The 20,576-nt window shown below is 38.7% G+C and overlaps 1 protein-coding gene across 2 annotated transcripts in view; it reads left to right on the plus strand.

The window, feature by feature from the left end:
• The first annotated feature begins 250 nt into the window (after positions 1–250).
• The window catches only part of LOC124607721 (ubiquitin-protein ligase E3C), a 213,444-nt gene continuing 193,118 nt past the window's right edge, over positions 251–20,576 (plus strand). The window contains exons 1-3 of one of the 2 annotated variants that reach the window (XM_047139927.1): positions 251–421; positions 780–923; positions 1,015–1,224. In XM_047139927.1, the coding sequence (XP_046995883.1) occupies positions 804–923; positions 1,015–1,224 (330 nt within the window). In that variant the 5' untranslated portion in view covers positions 251–421; positions 780–803. The other variant, XM_047139928.1, reaches the window with a different exon arrangement.

Here is a 20,576-nt window from a genome sequence, read left to right on the forward strand (position 1 = left end):
GAAGAAAATCTCTATCCCGTCCGGAACTTACAATCTGCAAGCAATGCTTCAACTAATAATGCATTTGCGGGTGTAGACCGCTTTCCTCCGATACATATCCTCTGACAATGATATTGAAAACTATGAAGTTGCTAGAGACAGCGGCCAGAGATCACAAAATCACCGATGTTGTCACATTAACTTTCCAATGATTGTAAACTGGGAAAATGACAATCGCTAGTTTATGTCAATAGCATCTTTGCTTGTAGTGTCAGTGCTGTGTGACTCTAGTCGGGAAATAGGATGTGGTTTGGTGTGTTTTTACAGTTGGTAAACGATTTAGTGAAGGATTGTTGTGCACAGTGAAAGTAAAAGGAATAGGAACGTTTGGCATCGTTATTCTTCGTCTGCTGCCAACGTCACGTAATTAAATTTTTACAGTGTGAGTAATCCAAAAAGTTACATTGTCACGCAAGACTGCTATACGGATGATTGGCGCGACCATCATCTGTACATAAAGGTTTGACAGCGTTACTGACAACTGTTGTGCATCAGTATCCAGTTCACTCTCCCTGTGACAAGCTAGTACTTGCTGTGTTATCATTTTGATGTGAAGGTCCAGAAGTTGTAGCTCAGTGTCGTAGGTCCAACAAAAGATAACGTCTAAATAATTATTTGTCGTGTTTAGTCACGTTTATATACATGAGGAAGAGATGTTAGTGGTGTTTTATATTTCATGCTGTATCACACTGTCATCGTACAGATATATATCACTTTTTTCCTTCTTTTAAATTCTACAGCTCTTTAGTACCACCAGTTAAATAATGTATAGTTTTGAAGGCGAATTTCGAAGAAGACCACAACAGAATCTCTCCGGTGCCAGCAGGAAACATGAGAGAAATGAACTGTTGCAGAAAGCGCAGATTGAACGAAGTAAACGAGAGGTAGAGAGTAGTCCTGTACTACATAACAAAGTAGTAATGTTATGGTATACTTGATTTTTATTTCGATACCTTCCAATGTTTTTTTGTTCAGGAGCTAAGACGCCGGCAGAATAGTGCAATAATGATCCAAGCATCTGTACGGAGTTACTTGACCAGACTGAGACACAAAAAACTGCAGCGTGACGAATTTGATAAGATGTTGGAAGCTTATAAAGCTAAAATAACGCCAGAAAAAACATTAGCGTTACTTCTTCAGAAATTATTATTTTTTTATAATGAAGCTGTGGATGTACAAAGACTGGTAAGTGATAAGTAGGCTGTTAACTGCTTTACTTATTTGGTAGGTATGAAGCACAGTTCCATTCAAAAATCACATTTTGTTTGCACCATCAGTTGCTTTTTTATATGTTGGTTGATGGTGTATAGTATAAGTATATATGATAACTTAGAGGATATCTGTAGCTATCAATAAATGTTCTTTGTGTGTGGAAGGTGGTGAGGAAAAGTAGTTTATTTCACTTTATTGTCATACTAAACAAGGAAACACATTCTACATAAGCTGTTGACAGACATGTAGCACTGCTTTCTTGTAATGAATTGCATCTATATTGTACATGCTTTACACAATGATTTGGTAATTCAACGAAAAATTACTGACGTATCTTGAGATGTTGTGTGTTGGTATTAAGAAACTTAAACAAAGTGCAAGTCCCATAACAGTGTACAAACAAAATTATAGTGCTGTCTTAGGTAAGTAATTTAAATTTACAAAATGGGCATGTCAGTGCTACAAGTACCTAGTTCTTGAGTTCGGAAGTGTGATTACTATCGCTATCAGTTTGACAATGTGTCTTGTTAATGATAGTGGCTCCATGCTACATAGGAAAGGAATGCAATTTTTTTTATCAGTCCGTCAGTATGGCAAGGCTTTCAAGAGGAGGAGAACAATGCTTAAAAACAGTAGTAGCATACCTCGCAAAACAATCTCATGCACTCTGTTTTATTTATGTTTCAGGATTATGTTGGCCAAATCGCTCTGTTAATTGTCATCTGCAAAATATATTTTTGTACAGGTTAAGTAGGAAATTTCTTCTTTTCATTCTCTGAAATGACGTAATTGCACATTTCATCATCATACTGATGCCCATAAGCTATAAAGCCATAAGTGCCTGTAAAACACCACAATCACAGTTTACGTTGGGAAAACATGGAGGTGTTGCAGTATGCATCCAGATACTGCTTTTTTCTGATGATTTTATTAATAATGGGCCCCAGTTTCAAGTTACACATCACCCCCTCCTCCCCCATCCCCACTCAGTCACACAGGCTCACCTTTTCAATATGGTGCGAACATTAACATTATACTTCACCACTGGTCAATTTGTTACCACAACCAGATTTTCCTCACATCCAAATTGTCACCTTTGAACCTAACTCAGGCATTGAGTCGTGCTACAGATCACTCTTGTCACCACAACCAAGATTAAGCAGTAGGGGGTGATCCAAATCATACTTATTGGTATTTTGAAAGGTATGTCAATACTCTCTGATCTTCCATTGGTCAGATGAATTGATGTGTTGTGATACTACCATGCTAAATCACAAAAAATACTATCATCTTTCAACCTAGCAGAGACTTTGGTTTACTCTATCAATCATTGTCACAACATCGAAGCTTTCATATTCACATTTGTGCCTTTGCCAACTTACTGACCAACCTTTTAGCTTTCTACCTAACCTAGATGTTAGGTGACTCTATAGATCAGTGTTTTACCAAAACCCTGCATTTCGCAAACAAATTAGATCCAAAAGAAATATCATAACTGAATTGTTCTCTTTCTATTTACACACACATGGCATCACGCACCATGTCGTCATTATGCCACAGGACAAAGCAGACATCCTGTATCGGTGGGTTTAGTTGCACCCTTGATCAGCAGTGGAGTGTACATGGTTGACATGACCACATAAAATGCATACTCCTGAGGCAAGTGCTACAAATGTAGCTGTCTGTCTTGCACACACGACCATATTGAAACCTTCTGTATACAGTACTTGAATAAATCAGTCTCCTGATTGTTGACCTTGATTTGAATGTTGTTGCTGGTGTCTTCATTCTGATGTATTATAGCAGATACTCATTACATGTACATCTCATAGCTCCTCACCTCTCGCTGACCTTCATGGATGCCAGACTTGCGGTTGGAAATTCACAGTCTGTGGATGAATGCTTAATCATATGGACACCAGTATAGGAATTTCATTGCCCTGGTAGCCACTCTCTTCTTGGTCTGAATAGACCTTGGAAGGCCCAGCAGTAACGACTGATAAACAAGTCATCATCTGTCAATATGCATCACTGAATGCAGATATCATCTTTCAACCTAGCAGAGACTTTGGTTTACTCTATCAAACATTGTCACAACATCGAAGCTTTCATATTCGTATTTGTGCCTTTGCCAACTCACAGACCAGCCTTCTAACTTTCAACCTAACCTAGATGAGTGGCCACTGTAACAGTTCTTTTATTAAATGGTGCCTTCATATCATTCAACCAAGTCAGCTGCTGTTAACACACATGATCTCTCCCTCCCTCCCCCCCCTCCCTCTCTCTCTCTCTCTCTCTCTCTCTCTCTCTCTCTCCTCTCTCTCTCTCTCTCCTCTCTCTCTCTCTCTCTCTCTCTCTCTCTCTCCCCCCCCCCCCCCCCCCCCCCCCAAGAACATAAGTGCCAGCCAGCCCCAATCAGCCAATGATGATGAATATAAATATATATTAAAACCATGACAAAACACTATAAAGAAATTGATGTTGAGGACTTCACTTCGTCTATAAAACTCAATATAATTGTCCAATATCATTACAGCATACAGAAATTGTAATGAATGAAATATGGTATTGAATACTTTGGTTAATCTGTCAAACTCAGTTGAACTCATGGATACCATTACATCAAGTGCATAAACTTTCTGAAAAGAAAAGGATTACACTGACAAATAATGTACAGAATGACTTTTAAGGTTAATTGCCAAAAACTAAATATCAACAAAAGACGGGATTTTATTGTTGAAACTTTGCAGATTCAGGGGGAGAAATTGAGTCTGGGGGAGAAAAAAACAACAGTAATAAGGAACTTTTGGGTAAGAGCATGATGATAAGAAATAAATGAGCATTTCTACTTACAGTCAACTTTTATTGTAATCTATTTATTTATATATCAAATTGTCATTTTGGATCCTACATATTGATAATTGTAAAAATGGATGTATTTTTCCTCTTAAGAGAGACCCAATAAGATCGAGAGGACAGAAGTGTGAACTGTGTAGCCTGCTCTTACTTGCACAGATGCATAAGAGTATGTATTCAGTTGGGCAAGAGTTTGCACATGAGATTTTTCAGCAGTAGTCACAGTGATGGCTTACATCTTTGTAACCCAGTCAGTCATCATCACAGAATTCTTTATATTTACAACATTGTGTTGAGTCTTCACCAAAACCACATCTACATGCTGCACAAATGTATTTTTTTTACTGAATCAGTTCTCAGACAAGCTATGAGTAATTTATTTTTGGCACAGTGAGATTTTTCTGTTCTGAAAAGTCCTGTTTTCGTTTTCTCCCTTCTCTTTGGTTATCCTTCTCCTAATCCTGATTTTTCTGTTTGAGAGCATTCTTCATCCCTGATCAGGACAGGATTTCCAATTTTTAGGCTTCTACTTTCTTCTGTTAACTAATGGCAATTTTGGCAGAGATCAGGTGTCAGAAAAGTGCATATATACTTGTAACCTTGTGGCAATGGCTGCTAGCACTTCTATAGAGGCAGAATAATCCATAGAGGTTGAGTATCCTGTAGAGATACAATACTCGGATATGGCTGACTTACTGGGCTGCAAAAGGCTAGTATGGCAGCCGTATTCAAGACACCTTTCATGTACTGTGTGAATGGTCTGACCAATGTAGGCTTTGCCACATTAGCATGGTACTCTGTAGACTCCAGACTTCTGCAGTGTTTCCCTATGATTGAGCCTAATTTCAATTAAATATTGCTGACATATGGGAGAAACGCCCAGGACTTTAACAGCTCCTCTTGCTCTTGCCAGTGGTCATGTTTCTTCTTTCATAGAGCTGTGTTGATCTCATGTGGAGAATATCTGTAATCTTTGGACACAAATTGTAGGTGTTCCATTTCCTTAGAAAGGCTGTCTCTATTAGCAATCCCAGAAATTCGTGGAATACTCATTAAGCCGGGAAAACTTCAAGAATCACATTCAGTATATCTTTGGGAAGGAGGTATCACCCAACCAAATGGTGGACAATTTATGTAATAAATGTGTGACATTGTTGAGTTCTTTGTGGTTTTTACTGAAGTGCCAGGAAAATGGCATTATCTTGAAGTTTGCCTAAGTGATAACATTTTATCATGATTGGCAGTGCAAAGTGCATCAAAAGTAAGGGAAGCCTAGTACTCATGAAGGAAAGGTTTCATTTTAGTCACTGTGAACTGACACCACTTCAGAACCGCTGTTTTATCTGCACATGGAGATTGCATCCAGTCTCCCATCCCTCTCCTGAGAATGGGTTAATGATGTGACCTGAACAAAGTTGGACTTGGTCCATAACGAGTGTGTTTCAAGATAATTCTAGAAGTTAGCCAGCCTTTCACTACAAGATGCCATTTGGCACTTCATGGTCAATTTCATGGTTAAGGTTGTGGAGGTTGTTGATGCTGTCAGTGCTCTGGAAAGGTTTGAACTTTGTGCCCACACTAAAATGTTGCCTTTAACTGATTTTATTAGTGTTATTGAAGAAGCTGTGAAGAAGTTGTTAGACCTCTTCTGAGTGATGTGGAAGAAGTAAGGAATGAAACATGTTGCCTGCTTATGAGAGTTCTGCATTACAAGAACAATATTTCCTCTACAGAAAGGACCACACTACACAAGCTTTGGAAAGATCCTCATGTTATTGTTCTTGCAGTGCATAAGAGAAATGACACTGTACAGTTGCCACATGAGATCTATGGCCAGAAGATTTACAGCTTGTTTACTGAACCAACATACTGGAAGATTGATAAATACCCCACAGGTAGAGTGGAACGAAAAAGTCAACATTTTTGAATTCTTCTTCTCTTCTGCAAGAAGTTTCAAAAAGCTTAAGACCTCACAGCTCTATTCGACCAAGCTTATATGGTCTCTCAGAATTCACAAAGAAGGGATGTCATTATAAGCTGTTACGAATAATATAGGTGCTCCAACATATGACTTAGCTAGACATCATCCTTTGTTACTGAAACCTGTCATGGAAAAATGCTTACATTTGACTCACATCTCTAGTGACTTCTTTAATGTACTGAATTTGCCATGACTCAATGTATCAAACTTATTAGTAAGATTAGATGATGTCTCACTCCTCACTATGAGTCCTTCTCATGGATTTATTCTCTCTCGTTGGGAGTAGGTTCAAAGCTAGTATAGCAGCACTCTTTTGTTGTGTAATTTATCAACCTACTTTTTATTCTACAGTGTATATTTTGAGCAATTGACGGTGTTGCCATGAGTCTCTCCTCCATTCTGGTAACAAATGTTTTTATGGAAGGCTTTGAGAGGGGGGGGGGGGGCACTCAATTAGGGAGAGGGTCATTCCATGTCAAGTCACCCAGGCCTCGACACCAACCATGTCAGATTTTGATGAAACTTGGTACAATTACTTCTTTTATCATCCTGAAAGCATTTGTAACAATTTTTTGCTCTATCTCTTATAGTTTTTTAATAAATTTTTAAAGTTTTTAGATTTGGCTTTGTTTCAGCAGTCGGAAATCTTAACTTAAACGTGTCCTCACAACAAAAAATTGTATATTAAAGAATACTCAAGATATCAGTATGAAATTTTGGAAAAGTTTGTGTATTATATTAAATGTTAAAAAAATTACCATAAAGATATATTAAAATCTTCCAAATGAAAAAAAAAATTACAAATGTTTTTTTTTTTTTTGTTTTTTTTAAGCTAACGGATGTCTAGTTTTACAAAAACTGCAATATCTAGAGTCTCAGACCTGATAGAAAGCTCAAAATTGTACTCTTAATTGTATAAGCTATTAGATAAAAGAAAAATTATGTTGGCTTTTTAACCTGTTTAATAGTTATCTAATTTTTAAAATAATATTAATTATATTTTAAAAATAAAAAGTACCAAGTGACTTAGACACCGAAAATAAGTTTTTGTCTTCTTCGGGTAACAATGTACGCTTGGATTTTGTTTTGTTACTCCTGTGTTTTGAAGTAAAAAATTATTACAGTGTTAAATAGTGCTTGGATAGTATTTTATTAAGTTTATTTGAACTTTCAGTAAGTACTGTTACTTAGTTTACAGAGATTCTTTTCCAATATCCTATAAAAGTAACCAGAACAGTAATCAGACCAAAAGTGAAATCAGTATGTCAGCTATTCAAACCTGTAGCGTAGGGTTATTTAAAAAAATCTGACCATTCCCAAACAACCTACACACCTTCAAAAACAGTTACAACCGGTATCTGAATTGAGTGAGGAAGAAAAAGATTTGATCCAGTTACAATCTGGAATTAATCTGTGTGAATTTAAGAATATATGTTCACACCACAGCTACTACTTTTTAATTGTTTTGAAAAGTATCAAACAAGATGTGTAGACCCACTAAAAAAAACCACAAAAAGCCCATCAAAAAATTGTTGAGAAGTGTAGGCTTGGATCTTTCTAAACAATTACTGACAGAAAATATTAGCATAAAACCTGGACAGAAGCTTTGCTCAACATGCCGTAACTTTTGTGAGGAAAAATTAAGAGTTGAAGTCAATGAAAGTGAAACAGATGATGAAGTCATGGTTGAATTAGAATCATTGGAATCCAGAAATGACTCCCTCATACAAACAAACATTGCTCTTGATAATTTAGGTTTAACACTGATAAAGCTTCATGGCTTGTCAGAACAAAGTAAAGGGTCTTATTTTAAAAGGAAGGTTAGCAGTATTGAAAAGACTGCAAAAAAGATGGTTTCAAAAGCATTAAAATATGATGCCCCAAGTTCTGATGATGACGAAGAAGATACAAGTGTGGTTGAGAAAGCAAAGGATTTTGATGTAATTATTTCTCTTATGAAAGAGAAGATTTCATCTGTTGGGAGGTTTAGAAAAATCCAGATTCTGACCTTGGCCCCAGATTCTGAAATAAAGTGGTGAAAGAATTTAATGTAAGTGAGTACATGGTGCGACAAGCTAGAAAGCTAAAATCTGAAAAGGGTAGTTTGGAAACTCCTGGTCCAAAAAAAGGTAAAACTCTTTCTGAAAATACAGTAAGACTTGTAACAGATTTTTATGAAAAGGGTGAAAGTTCCAGAGTGCTACCTCGAACAAAAGACAAAGTAAGTGTTCAAAAAAATGTGTACATGCAAAAAAGACTCATTTTGTGTAACTTGAGAGAACTCTATTATTCTTTCAAATGGGAGAATCCCGAGGTAGAAGTAGGATTTTCAAAATTTTGTTTCTTGAGACCTAAATGGTGTATCCTTGCTGGTGCTGCAGGCATACACACTGTATGTGTATGCAGTATCCACCAGAATGTTCTTGTAAAGACCTAATTAAGATGCTTTTATGCAACACGGAAAACCAAAACTGCATGCTACATCATTGCGACAGCTGTCCTGCAAACTGCACTAACTAAGTAGTTAACTGAAAAACTAAGTGAAGATTATGATTTAGAAGAAGAAATTGTAATCAGTCAGTGGGTTAACACAGACAGGGCAGAAATGATCAAACAGTCTTATCAGTGTTGAAGACTACATTTCTTTATTGGTTAGGTCATTGGAAAAGCTCACCCCGCACTCGTTTATAGCAAAATCCCAATCAGCGGCCTTTAAAAGATTGAAAGAAGACCCACCACCCAAAACAACAATTATTGTGATGGATTTCAGTGAAAATTATTCCTTTGTTGTACAAAATGAGATCCAAAGTTACTACTGGAATAGAGGTGGTTGTACTCTACACCTAGTTGGAGTTTTTCTGAGAAATGAGGAAAACAATGTTTTTGTTTCCAACCACTGTTTTATTAGTGATGACCAAGAACATGATACTGGTTTTGTTAACTTTGTACAAAAAGAAATTACAAAGTGGCTGTCATTACATCATACTGACATTGACTCAGTTCACTACTTTACAGATGGTTGTGCTGGGCAGTACAAAAATAGAAACAGTTTTAAAAATTTGACTGAACACTTGAGAGACTTTAATTTGAAGGCCTAACACACTTTTTTTGCAACAAGTCATGGGAAGTCAGTTTGTGATGGCTTAGGAGGAACTATTAAAAGAATTTTAAGGAAAGCCAGTCTACAGCTTTCAGACAAAGAACAAATAATGACAGCAATCGATGTGTACAAGTTTTGTGAAAAAAATATTGAAAACATTCATTTTCACTTTATTGACAAAAAAGAAGCTGATTTGCTACGGTTAAAACTAGAAAAACGTTTTTCAGCAACCCGAACCATTCCTGGAACAAGAAGTTTTCATAACTTCAAACCACTTCCAACAAACAACCTTGAAATTAGGACTACAGATAGTGTAAAACCCTCCTAGTCTTTTCTTTCCATTCTTCTTCTGATTGGGTTCAGTTGAACCATCCATAAATAGCTATGTGGCTGCAAATTATGATGGTAACTGGTACTTTGGACTGGTAAAAACAATATTCAATGATGAAGAAGATGCAGAAATTCTATTTCTACATCCTTCAGGACCAGCTGCATCATTTTATTGGCCTGAAAGAGAAGATTCTTGCATTGTGCCTTTGGAGCGCACAGTCTGTGTAGTAGATGCACCTCAATCAAGCGGCACTAGAAGAATGTATTACTTCAAAAAAGACTGTATCAAAAGAACTGAAAGCTCTTGGATGAAGTGTAAAAACAGTTTGAATCAGCATTAATGTTTATTAAAAAGACAAAATTACTCAAAAAATTCAATGTTTCAAGCAATCAGTTGGGTTATACATAAGTGTCGTAAGTACACCATCTTTGTACATAATTCTAATGTAATCTACTATAATTAATAAACATGTTAAAAAGCCATCATTATTTTTGTTTTATCAAGTAGCCTATATGTTTAAGAGTAAATTCAAACAAATTTGAGCATTCTATCAGGTCTGAGACTCTAGATATTGCAGTTCTTATAAAACAAAACATCCGTTAAAAAAAAAACATACTATATATATATCATTTTTATCTTCAAATATGTATAATAAATAAACTTGCTGCAAACATTCATGATGTTATCTAAGAGAGTTTTTAAGATAAGCAATTTTAAAGTTTTGAATACAAATTAAATTTACCATTTCAGAAGGTTCGGAAAACGCGAAACATAAAAACTTTAAAAATTTATAAAAAAAACTATAAGAGATACAGCAAAAAAAAAAAAAAATTGCGGGTGTTGTCAGGATGGTATTAGAACCTTTTGATCCAAATTTCATGAAAATCTAAGGAGGTGGGTGTAAAATTTATTTTTTATTTGGGTGATTTGATATGGAATGACCCGAGAACTTAAACCAAAGGTTTTGGTGATATGTAAATGATACTGTTGTAGTGCTCCCCCCCCCCTTTTTTTTCACTGTTTCTTCAATATCTGAATTCAATCCAAAAGAATATCGAATTCAAGCTGGAAGTGGAGAAGTGTGGCTGTCTGCTGTTTCTGGATGTCTTGGTCAGTTGGAAAGGGGATGAGTCATTGGGACATTCTGTTTCTATAAGCCCACAAACATGGATCTGTGTTTGCATGTATCTAGCTGGCGCCACCCTTCACAAACAGTGGGCTTATGTAGAACATTGGTGCTCCAGGCACATGCCATGTCTGACAGAGATGGCCTTGCTAAGGAGCTGGAACCACCTACAGTCTGGGTTCAGATACAATAGATGTTTTCCACACCTCTTCAATTTGGCCCATATATCCTAAACTCGATAACTGGGTCTGTTGTCGGGACCAAGTTCGCAAATATAGCCAAGGACTCGTGTCACTGCCATTACATACAGGACTGTTGGGCTTGATTTATTATTTATCGTATCCAAGACATCACCATTTTACAAAAAAAAAAAAAAAAAAAAAAAAATTATATTACAATGCAAGAGAAGCAGTGGCTTGATGATTGTTATGTACCTGTAAATTGACTGATCAGTTAGCAATGAGTATTATTCCATTTATTTGTGTATATAAAAGTTACACATGTGCACATATCTAAGTATGTAATGTACTTATGTAGGTATATTGTGTGTGTGTGTGTGTGTGTGTGTGTGTGTGTGTGTGTGTGTGTGTGTGTGTGTGTGTGTAACGCATATGTATATGAATGAAAGATTTTTGAAGACTGCTGTAAATTTATTAAACAGTAATACAATCATTTTGTTTTGGTTGGATGCAGTTTTCTTTTACCATCTTAAGTGTGCACTCTAGCAGCAGGTATCACTCTTCCTCTTATAGAGAAAATTTGCAATTCTATACACTGCAACACTTAACTTTCATCTTATACTTTCCACAGTCTCAGAAAATACAGCTGTGTTAGATGCCATTTGATCCCAAGAGTCAATCATTTTTACCCTGTCAGTGCTACGAGAGTAATTTCTTGCGCTCAAACTCCGTGCTAAGTCATGCCTAGCTTTAATGTCCTGCATGTACAAGAGGGAACGAGTTGACGAGCAGGAAGTGACTGCTGCACTACCATTCTCAGACTTGTCATGCTAGTGGATCTGCAGTGGGAAGGAAGGAAAGAAGGAAGCTAGTATAGCACTGATGTAACGGCGGTGCTGTGAGTCTAATACAGGCAGCCCTCAATGTTGCTCTCATGCCCACTCCATTTCTGATCTCTACTGGCCACCTCCAAAATCTGGTGCTGTTTTCTCAGTTTGTTCTGTAAAGGATAATTTGGGATAGCAGAAGTTGGGAGTCTGCAGAACTCTATGCCCATGTGGAAACCCTACATTGGTCACACATACACAGTATGTGACTGGTGCATTGAACACACAATTACCACCCTCGCCATTTGCAGCCCATAAGTCAGTCATAGCATTGTACCCCCACAGGATATTCTATAGGCTATTCTGCTGCAGAAATCTTGCCCTAACAAGATCCTTCTGGGATTACATCTTTAAGGAATATGTAAAAATAACGCTTGTCGATATATCTTATTAATCAGTTGGAGGTTTTCAACTGTATTATGGCATGGGACTTGAGAATTTATTTAGAGTCTTCAGAAAGAAACCATTTTACACCTAATGACTTGATTTTTCTATTTCCCCTCCCACATCCAGACTTTTGACATTTCACACTGTAGTGTGTATAATGTTATCCTTTCATTGATTATTCAGTTTTTTTCTCATGCTGATCTTCCCCCTGGCAGTACCATCCAGAATATCCATATTTGGAACTAATCTGGAATCTTTGCCAATGAAAAGATCATCATGACATTTTTTCAACTAAAAGCTACATGTTCACAGAGGAGCTAAATGAGAGGAAATAAATATGAAGACAGTATTAGAGACAGAGAAGAGGAAGTAAATGAAGATGAGGTGGAAAGTATTTTACTGCTTGTCCATTACAGATGTTTAGGAACCCGTGACTATATATTCAATATAAATAAAGAAAACTGCATCAAGTCATTTTTTTAAAATGTCATTTATTCCACAAACTGTTTTTAGAACCATATCATGCTCATCTTCAGATGGCAAACAGGAGGCTACACAACTATTTTACAGTGTAATGTTGAGTGCTGGCACTGTGACAAGATGGAACTAGTTAGTGTATCACTATGAGTATTGTTTATACATGGACTTGGATGCAAGACATATCAGACAGACAAAATATCCTCAGACTTCAAGAAGAATGTAATAATTTCTGTTCCAAAGAAGGCTGCTGCAAACAGGTGTGAATGTTAACAAAGCATGAGTCCAAAATACTGTACAGTAAGCTTTTAATAATGCTAATGGGAACAAATACAGTGAAATTTTGAAGGTAGTAGGGGTAAAATACAGGGAGCAAAGGTTATCTACAACTTATATACAAATCAGACTGCAGTTAGAAGATTCAATGGACACAGAAGTGAAGCAGTAGTGAAGGGAGTCAGACATGGTTTAACCTCTCCCTGAGCAAGCAGGAAAGGAAACCAAGGAGATATTTGGGAAGAGAATTAAAGTTCCGAGAGAAGAAATAAAAAAAATTTTAATGTTTTCAAATGACACTGCAATTCAGTCAGTGACAGCAAGAGACTTAAGTGGAATCAACGGCATTTTGAAAATATGTTATATGTTAAATATCAACATAAGAAAAATAAAGGTAATGAAATATAGTCGAATTAAATCAGGTGATCTTTACAGAATTCAATTGGGAAATGAGATACTAAAGCTAATAATAAGTTTTGCTCCTTGGGCAGGAAAAAAAAAATTACAAAAGGTCAAAACAGAGAGGACATAAAAAGCAGATTGGTTATTTTGAGAAAAGCATTTCTGACAGAGAGAAATTCATTAAGATTAAATTTAAATGTAAGTATTTATAATTTATTATGATTTCCTTGTCATTGGAATTATATTACAATCAAATCACATTTGTTGTAATGTTACAATGTATGCACAAAATCTTTCAAATGTTCAAATGAAATTATGTAAATCTAACATCAGAGACACAGGCAATAGTTTGGAAATGAATGCAAGTGTTCAAAACTAGTCACCATTGAAAACAATTATATGCAACTGTGGCAAAAACCTTAGTAAATTATAAACAAACTGAGTCACTACTCTTTATACCAATGGAATGTTGGAATTGCTTAAATTTTGGTGTCTGGACATCTTTTCCGGAGATATTTGTCTGGAGTGTATCCTTGTATGGAAGTGAAATATGGATGATAAACATTAACTAGTGGGGTCAGTGAAGTGAAATGGAAAGAAGATAAGGATTTCTATTAGATGAGTAATTTCAACAGCAGCAAATAACAATACAACTGGAGTAGGAATTGTCATGAACAGGAAGACAGGGCAGAGAGTTACTGTGGTCAGTTCAGTGATAAGATTATTCTCACCAAGTTGAAAGCAAATGGACACCAATAATAGTAGTTAAAATATACATGCTGATGTCACAAGCAGAAGATGAAGATATACAGAAAATATATGAGGATATTGAATATGAAATTCAGTGTGAGAATGTGGTGAAAATCAGATAATTATGGCTGACTAGAATGCTGCTCTAGGGGAAGGAATGGAAGAAAGGGTTACAGGAGAACACAGGTTCACTAATAGGAATGAGAGAGAGAAAGACTAATGTTGAGTTCTGCAGTAAATTTCAGCTATTAATAGCAAATACACTGTTCCAAAATCATAAATAAGCAGGTATACTTGGGAAAAGCTTAGAGACATGAGAAGATACCAGCCAGATAACGTCATGTCCAGAAAGAGATTCCAAAATCAGATATTGGAATGTAAAGTGTACCCAGAAGCGGATGAAGACTTGGAGCAGAATTTAGCAATGATGAAGAGCAGACTGAAGTTCAGGAGAATCTTCTGAGAGAACCGATGTGGAAAGACATGGGGTGTGAAGTATTGAGAAAAGATGAAGTGCTTTTGATGTTCTCTAATGTTGTAGATATTGTGATAATGAATTTCTTTGTAGGCAGGTCAGTTGAAGAGGAATGGACATCTCTGAAAAGATCAGTCACGGCAGTTGGATGGACAAATATAGATACACGGAAAGTAACTGTGAAGATATCCTGGGCAACAGAAGTAATACAAGATGAATCAAAAAGGACTTTACAACTTTGGAATATATAGAAATTTAGTGAGATAGCTTACAGAGTCTGTAGATGTCATTTTGTAGCAAATTACCTCAAGTTTGAGTCATGTAGTGCATCAGTACCCTGCTCTGCCAGTAACTGTGCCACCATAGTGCGCAGTTAAAATGCCTAATTTCACTGTTGCAGTGCATGCTTGCTGTGTGGTTTGGTTTTTTCATGAAAAAAATTGGTTTTTTCATGAAAAAAATTGGTTTTTTCATGAAAAAAAATTCTGCAACAACTGCTCAGCATAAATTTCGACCAAATACACCAAAGAACCTCCAAGCAGGCCTACAATTTACTCTTAGCACAAGAAGTTTGTTGAGATGGGTTGTTCCCTGTGACATGATAAATCACCAAGTCACCTGTATGTTGATGATTATGTCAAACAGGTAAGGGAGAGCTTTGCCCACATTCCACAAAAATCAATGCAGTGTGCATCTCATGAGACTGGCATTCCATAGGACTGGCATTCCACAGAGGACTGTTTGGTGAGTACTGCAGAGATGTTTACACTTGAAACCACACAGATGCACAGTGACACAGCATATTAGTGATGCAGATAACGTTGCTTGAGGGTAATTCTCTGTGGAAATATTGCTTCAGTAGAGGATGATGAGACATACGTGAACACAGTAATCTTCAGTCATGAGTCAACATTTCATACTGGGCAGCAAAAATCCACATGCAACCCGGAACATGTTTCTGACAGCCCCATAGTTAAAGTGTGCCATTTCTTCTTCTTGGAAAACTCTCACTGGTATTTTGTATCTGAATGTGCTTGAAATTGTTTAAATTCCACAGATTGATTTAGAAGAAAGAGTTGGGATGGTTCACTACCAGCAAGACAGCGCACCACTTTATTTCCTCGCGGAAGCTCAAGTTTTCCTTGATAACTGCTTCCCAGGTTGGTGGATTGGCCATGAAGGGCCAAATGCATGGCCACCCCACTGTCCAGGCTTGACACCACTGGATTTCTTTCTAAGGGGTTTCATTAACGGCCATGTGTATTTTCCTCCCATACCATACAATTTCGCTGACCTGAAAAATCAAATCTTCACTGCTGTTGCACAAGTTATGCCCAATTTGTTGCAACAAGTGTGGGAAGAAATTGATTACCATTGAGATGTTTGCTGCTTCACAAATAGCAGTCACATCAAACCAGAATGACACCTTTATGTGAAACTTGACATTTTTTGCTACAAAATGCAACATGTACCGATTGTGTAAGTTATCTCAATAAATTTCTATATCATTCCAAAGTTGTAAAGTCCTTTTTACATAATCCTGTACTTCCAGTTGAACGATGAAAAGGAAAGAACAAAAATGTTCATAAAAAGATAGGAATACAACCATATGAAATAGGAATTGCAGTGAAACAGAAGCTAATAAATGCAAGGAAATATTTTTCAAGTGGACTGATTCAGAATATAGAAAAGACAAAACAGCCTTCAACGTTAAGAACTTAATGGGAAGTCCACTGTTAATCGCAGAGGAGAGAGTGGATACGTGAAAGGAGCACATTTAATGCCTCTACACAGGGGAAGACCGAACTGGTGGTGTGATAGTACAAGAAATGGCAGTCAACATGAGAGATATAGGAATCCAATAGTAGTGTTGGAGTTTAATGGAACTGTGGAAGACTTGTGATCAAATAAGATTCAAGGCATAAATACATTAACTTCAGAATTTCTAAAATCGCTGGGGGAAGTGACAACCAAATGACTATTCAAGTTTGTGTGTACAATCTATGAGGCTGGAAACATATCATCAGACTTTCAGAAAAATGTCATTAACACATACCTGCAGGTAGCAAAGGCAGATACGTGTGAGAACTACAACACAAGCAGTGTAAAGGCCTATGCATTGAAGTTGCTGACAATAATAATATGCAGAAGGATGGCAAAGAAAATGAGAATCTGTACACTTGATAATGGAAGGAAGACTGAAGAAACATCAGAAGAGGTTCATAGGACTTGTCAATAAGGAAGAAGCATTGGATACTGTAAAGTTGTGCAAGATATGAGAAAAATAGAAGTGAGCTATAGGAAAAGATGGGTTATGTACAAGATCTACCAAAACCAAGAGGAAAAAATACGAAGAACTTGGATTAGAAAAAGTATAACACGAGAGTATAATCTTTTGCACCTATTGTTCAGTCTATAGGTTGAAGGAGCAATAATGGAAATGAAAGAAATCTTCAGCAGTGATGTTCAAGTTCAGTGTGCAAAGATATCAGTGACGAGATTTGCAGATGAAATTCTTTGCTATCTTCAGTGAAAGTAAGGAAGAATTGTAGGACTTGTTACATGGGATAAACAGTCTAATGAGCACACTCTATGACTGAGAGTAAACCGAAAGAAGACAAAAGTAATGAGGAATGGCGAATTGGTGATAAGCTTAAAATTGGGGACTGGGAGGTAGATGGAGTGTAAGAATTCTGCTACCTTGGAAGCGATGCTGGATGAAGCAGGGAGGATGTAAAAAGTAGACTAGTCCATGTGAAGAGATCATTCCTGACCAAAAGAAGTTATCAAACATGGGCCTTAATTTGAGGAAGAATTTTCTGAGAAAGTGCATTTGAAGCAAAGCATTTTAAGGAGGTTAAATTTTGCAACATGTATAAACCTGACAAGAAGAGAACTGAAGCATGTGAGATGTCGTGCTACAGAAGGGTTTTGAAAATTAGGTGGACTGATAAGAACTGAGGGAACCTCTGCAGAATTGAGGAGAGGAGAGAAACAAATGGAAAACATTGATAAGAAGAAGGGAGAGGATGATAGTGCATGTTTTAAGACATCAGGGAATAACTTCTGTGGTACTTGTGGGAATTGAGGATATTGGATGCAAGTGCTACTCCTCAAATTGATCTCCCTGTGGTTCCAGGGGAAGTCTCTCACTTTTGGCCCTATGAGTTCAGATCCCATTCTGTGGTTTGACCTGCCACTATCAAAATTCTAGAGAAGTGCAGGCCATATGGGGAAGGATGCCTTACATGGTGCATGAGTTATCCACAGTGCCCTTAGATTCGATCTTCGGAATCTGTTGTCATGGCTTTGCATCTCCACCTGCGATTCAACTGTTTGGGCAAGAATGCTTTCCACGGTATGTCATCTTCTTCCGTTGTCTCCTGTACTCTTTTGCCCCATGACAATATTGGATTTCTCTGCACCCAATATCCAGCATGGTAGCCAGTCTGTTGTATTCGCCTCCGACTGATGGGGACTCCTTTCTACTTATGAAGCCTCAAGTTTTCATTGAACTAGTTTGGAGAAGTGACAGCAGTGTCCAAGATGCGAAACGGCGCAGTCTGGATTCAGACAGCATCCCCAGCCCAATCCCGAGCGTTACTCGCTTGTGACAAGTTGCATGATATTCCTGTTTCTGTTTCCATCACTCCGCATAAAAGCCTCAATATGGTCCAGGGGATCATTTTTCATCATGATCTCCTCTTGCAGTGTGACTACGAGCTCTGTGCAAGTATAGAACATGGGGTGTTCATTTCATCCGGCACGTTTACAGGGGATCCAAAGACAACAGGGTTGCTACTGGTGCCATCATCTTGGCCTTTGAGGGTGATTCATTGCCTGAAAAGGTCAAGGTGATGGTTTACTGCTGTGATGTTAAACTATACGCCCCTCCCCTTATGCTGTGCTTTAAGTGCTGGAAGTTCGGACTGCACTTCCAGCACCACGTGTCGAGACTGCAGATATCCCCGGCAGCCAGATACTCCATGTGCGCCTCCTGCCAATTGCATCAACTGTGGAGAGCACCACTCCTCCTCCTTGCCAGACTGCCCATTACTCCAAATGGAGCAGAAAATCATGGAGTACAAGACCCTGGACCAGTTGACTTACACAGAGACTAAATGTAAATTTGAAAGATTACATCCCATTTGGTTGACGTCGACATATTCTGCAGCTACGTCACCATCGCTGTCCCAAGTGCCAGTGGTTCCTCACCCTGTGCCACGAACAGTGGGCCCTCCGGGAAACCAGAGCACATCTGCCCCCTTGGTGGTAGGGGGCAAATCTTCCTCTGTTGCTCCCAAAGCACCTACTTCTGGAGCAAGGCGCCCCAACCCCCCCCCCCCCCCCCCCCCCCAACACAGGGGACATCGGTTCTCTCCCCCCTCTGCTGGAGAAGCAACAGCCTCCTCCAGCTCGTCTCGTGCGGAAGGGGTCCATTGGGCCCCTCTCTCCCAAGGTCTCCACTAATGCCACAGCAGACACTTACCAGTGGCTGAAGGAGCCAAAAGTTGCTAGATGAAGAGCTTCAGTCTTCCTCCGTGCCTGAAGCTGTTTCAGAGAAGTCCTCCCAGCAAGCCCCTAAAGAGAAGCGACAGGGTAAGCAAACAAAGAAGTCTGCTAAGAAAATGAGCCCTCTGGTTGCCCCAACACCAGCACTCCCTACCAATTCTGCATCTGAGGATGTGGTGGAGATTTTAGCGTCCTCTGCGGACCTGGGTCTCACTGATGCTTCATCCACCATAGAAATGACTACAAATACTCAGTCAGTGGCAGCAGGTGACCCTGAGGCATAACCTGCCTTCATGCCTTCCTAGCCACACGATAACGTCATCCTCCAGTGGAACTGTGGCAGTTTTTTCCACCACCTGGCTGAGCTGCGGCAACTCTTAAGCTTTACACCTGCATTCTGCATTGCCCTCCAGGAAACCTGGTTCGCGGCAATGCAGACCCCTGCCCTCCACGGCTATAGGGGATATTACAAGAACCATAGTGACTATAATAGAGTGTCAGGTGTAGCTCGTGTCTGTGTCCTGAACTCAGTATGCAGTGAACCTGTGCCCCTTCAAACCTCTCTTGAAGCTGTGGCTGTCAGGATAAGGACAACACTGGAAATAACTGTCTGCAAAGTATATCTTCCTCCAGATGGTGCAGTACCCCTGAACGCATTGGCTGCACTGATTTATCAACTCCCTAAACCTTTGCTACTTTTGGGAGATTTTAACACTCATAACCCCTTGTGGGGTGGCATCGTGCTTACTGGCCAAGGCAGAGATGTTGAAAATTTAGTGTCACAACTGGACCTCTGCCTCTTAAATACAGGTGCTCCTACTCCTTTCAGTGTGGCACATGGCACATATTTGGCCATTGATCTCTTGGTTTGCAGTCCTGGCCTTCTCCCATCTATGCACTGGAGAGCACATGACGACCTGTGTGGTAGTTCCCACTTCCCCATCTTCCTGTCACTGCCCCAGCGTCAGGCCCACGGACACCTGCCCAGGTGGGCTTTAAACAAGGTAGACCGGGACGCTTTCATCTCTGCTGTCACCATTGAATCCTCCCCCACATGGTAACATTGATGTGGTGGTTGCGCATGTAATTACAACAATCATTTCTGTGGCGGAAAACGCGCTCCCTTGTTCTTTAGGGTGTCCCGGCTAAAGACCGTTCCTTGATGGTCGCAGGAATTCACTGAGGCAACTAATTAGTGTCGGCAAGCTCTACAGCAGCATAAGTGGCACCATTTCCTGGAGCACCTCATAGCCTTTAAACGGCTCCGTGCCCATGTTTGCCAGCTTATAAAAAGACAGAAACAGGAGTGCTGAGAGAGATACGTCTTGACCATTGGGTGCCATACGTCACCTTACCGAGTCTGGCCAAAGATCAAACGAGTTTTTGGGTACCGGACCCCAACAGGTGCTCCCCGTGTTAACATAAATGGTGTGTTATCTACCGATGCAAATGTGATTGCCGAGCATTTTGCTGAGCACTGCTTGCGCCTCTACGTCGGAGAATTACCCCCCAGCCTTTCACACTCTCATGCGGCGGATGGAAGGGAAAGTCCTCTCATTCACTATACACCACATTGAATCCTATAA

This window comes from Schistocerca americana, chromosome 1, assembly GCF_021461395.2.
Source record: "Schistocerca americana isolate TAMUIC-IGC-003095 chromosome 1, iqSchAmer2.1, whole genome shotgun sequence".
In the NCBI taxonomy this organism is placed as follows: Eukaryota; Metazoa; Arthropoda; class Insecta; order Orthoptera; family Acrididae; genus Schistocerca; species Schistocerca americana.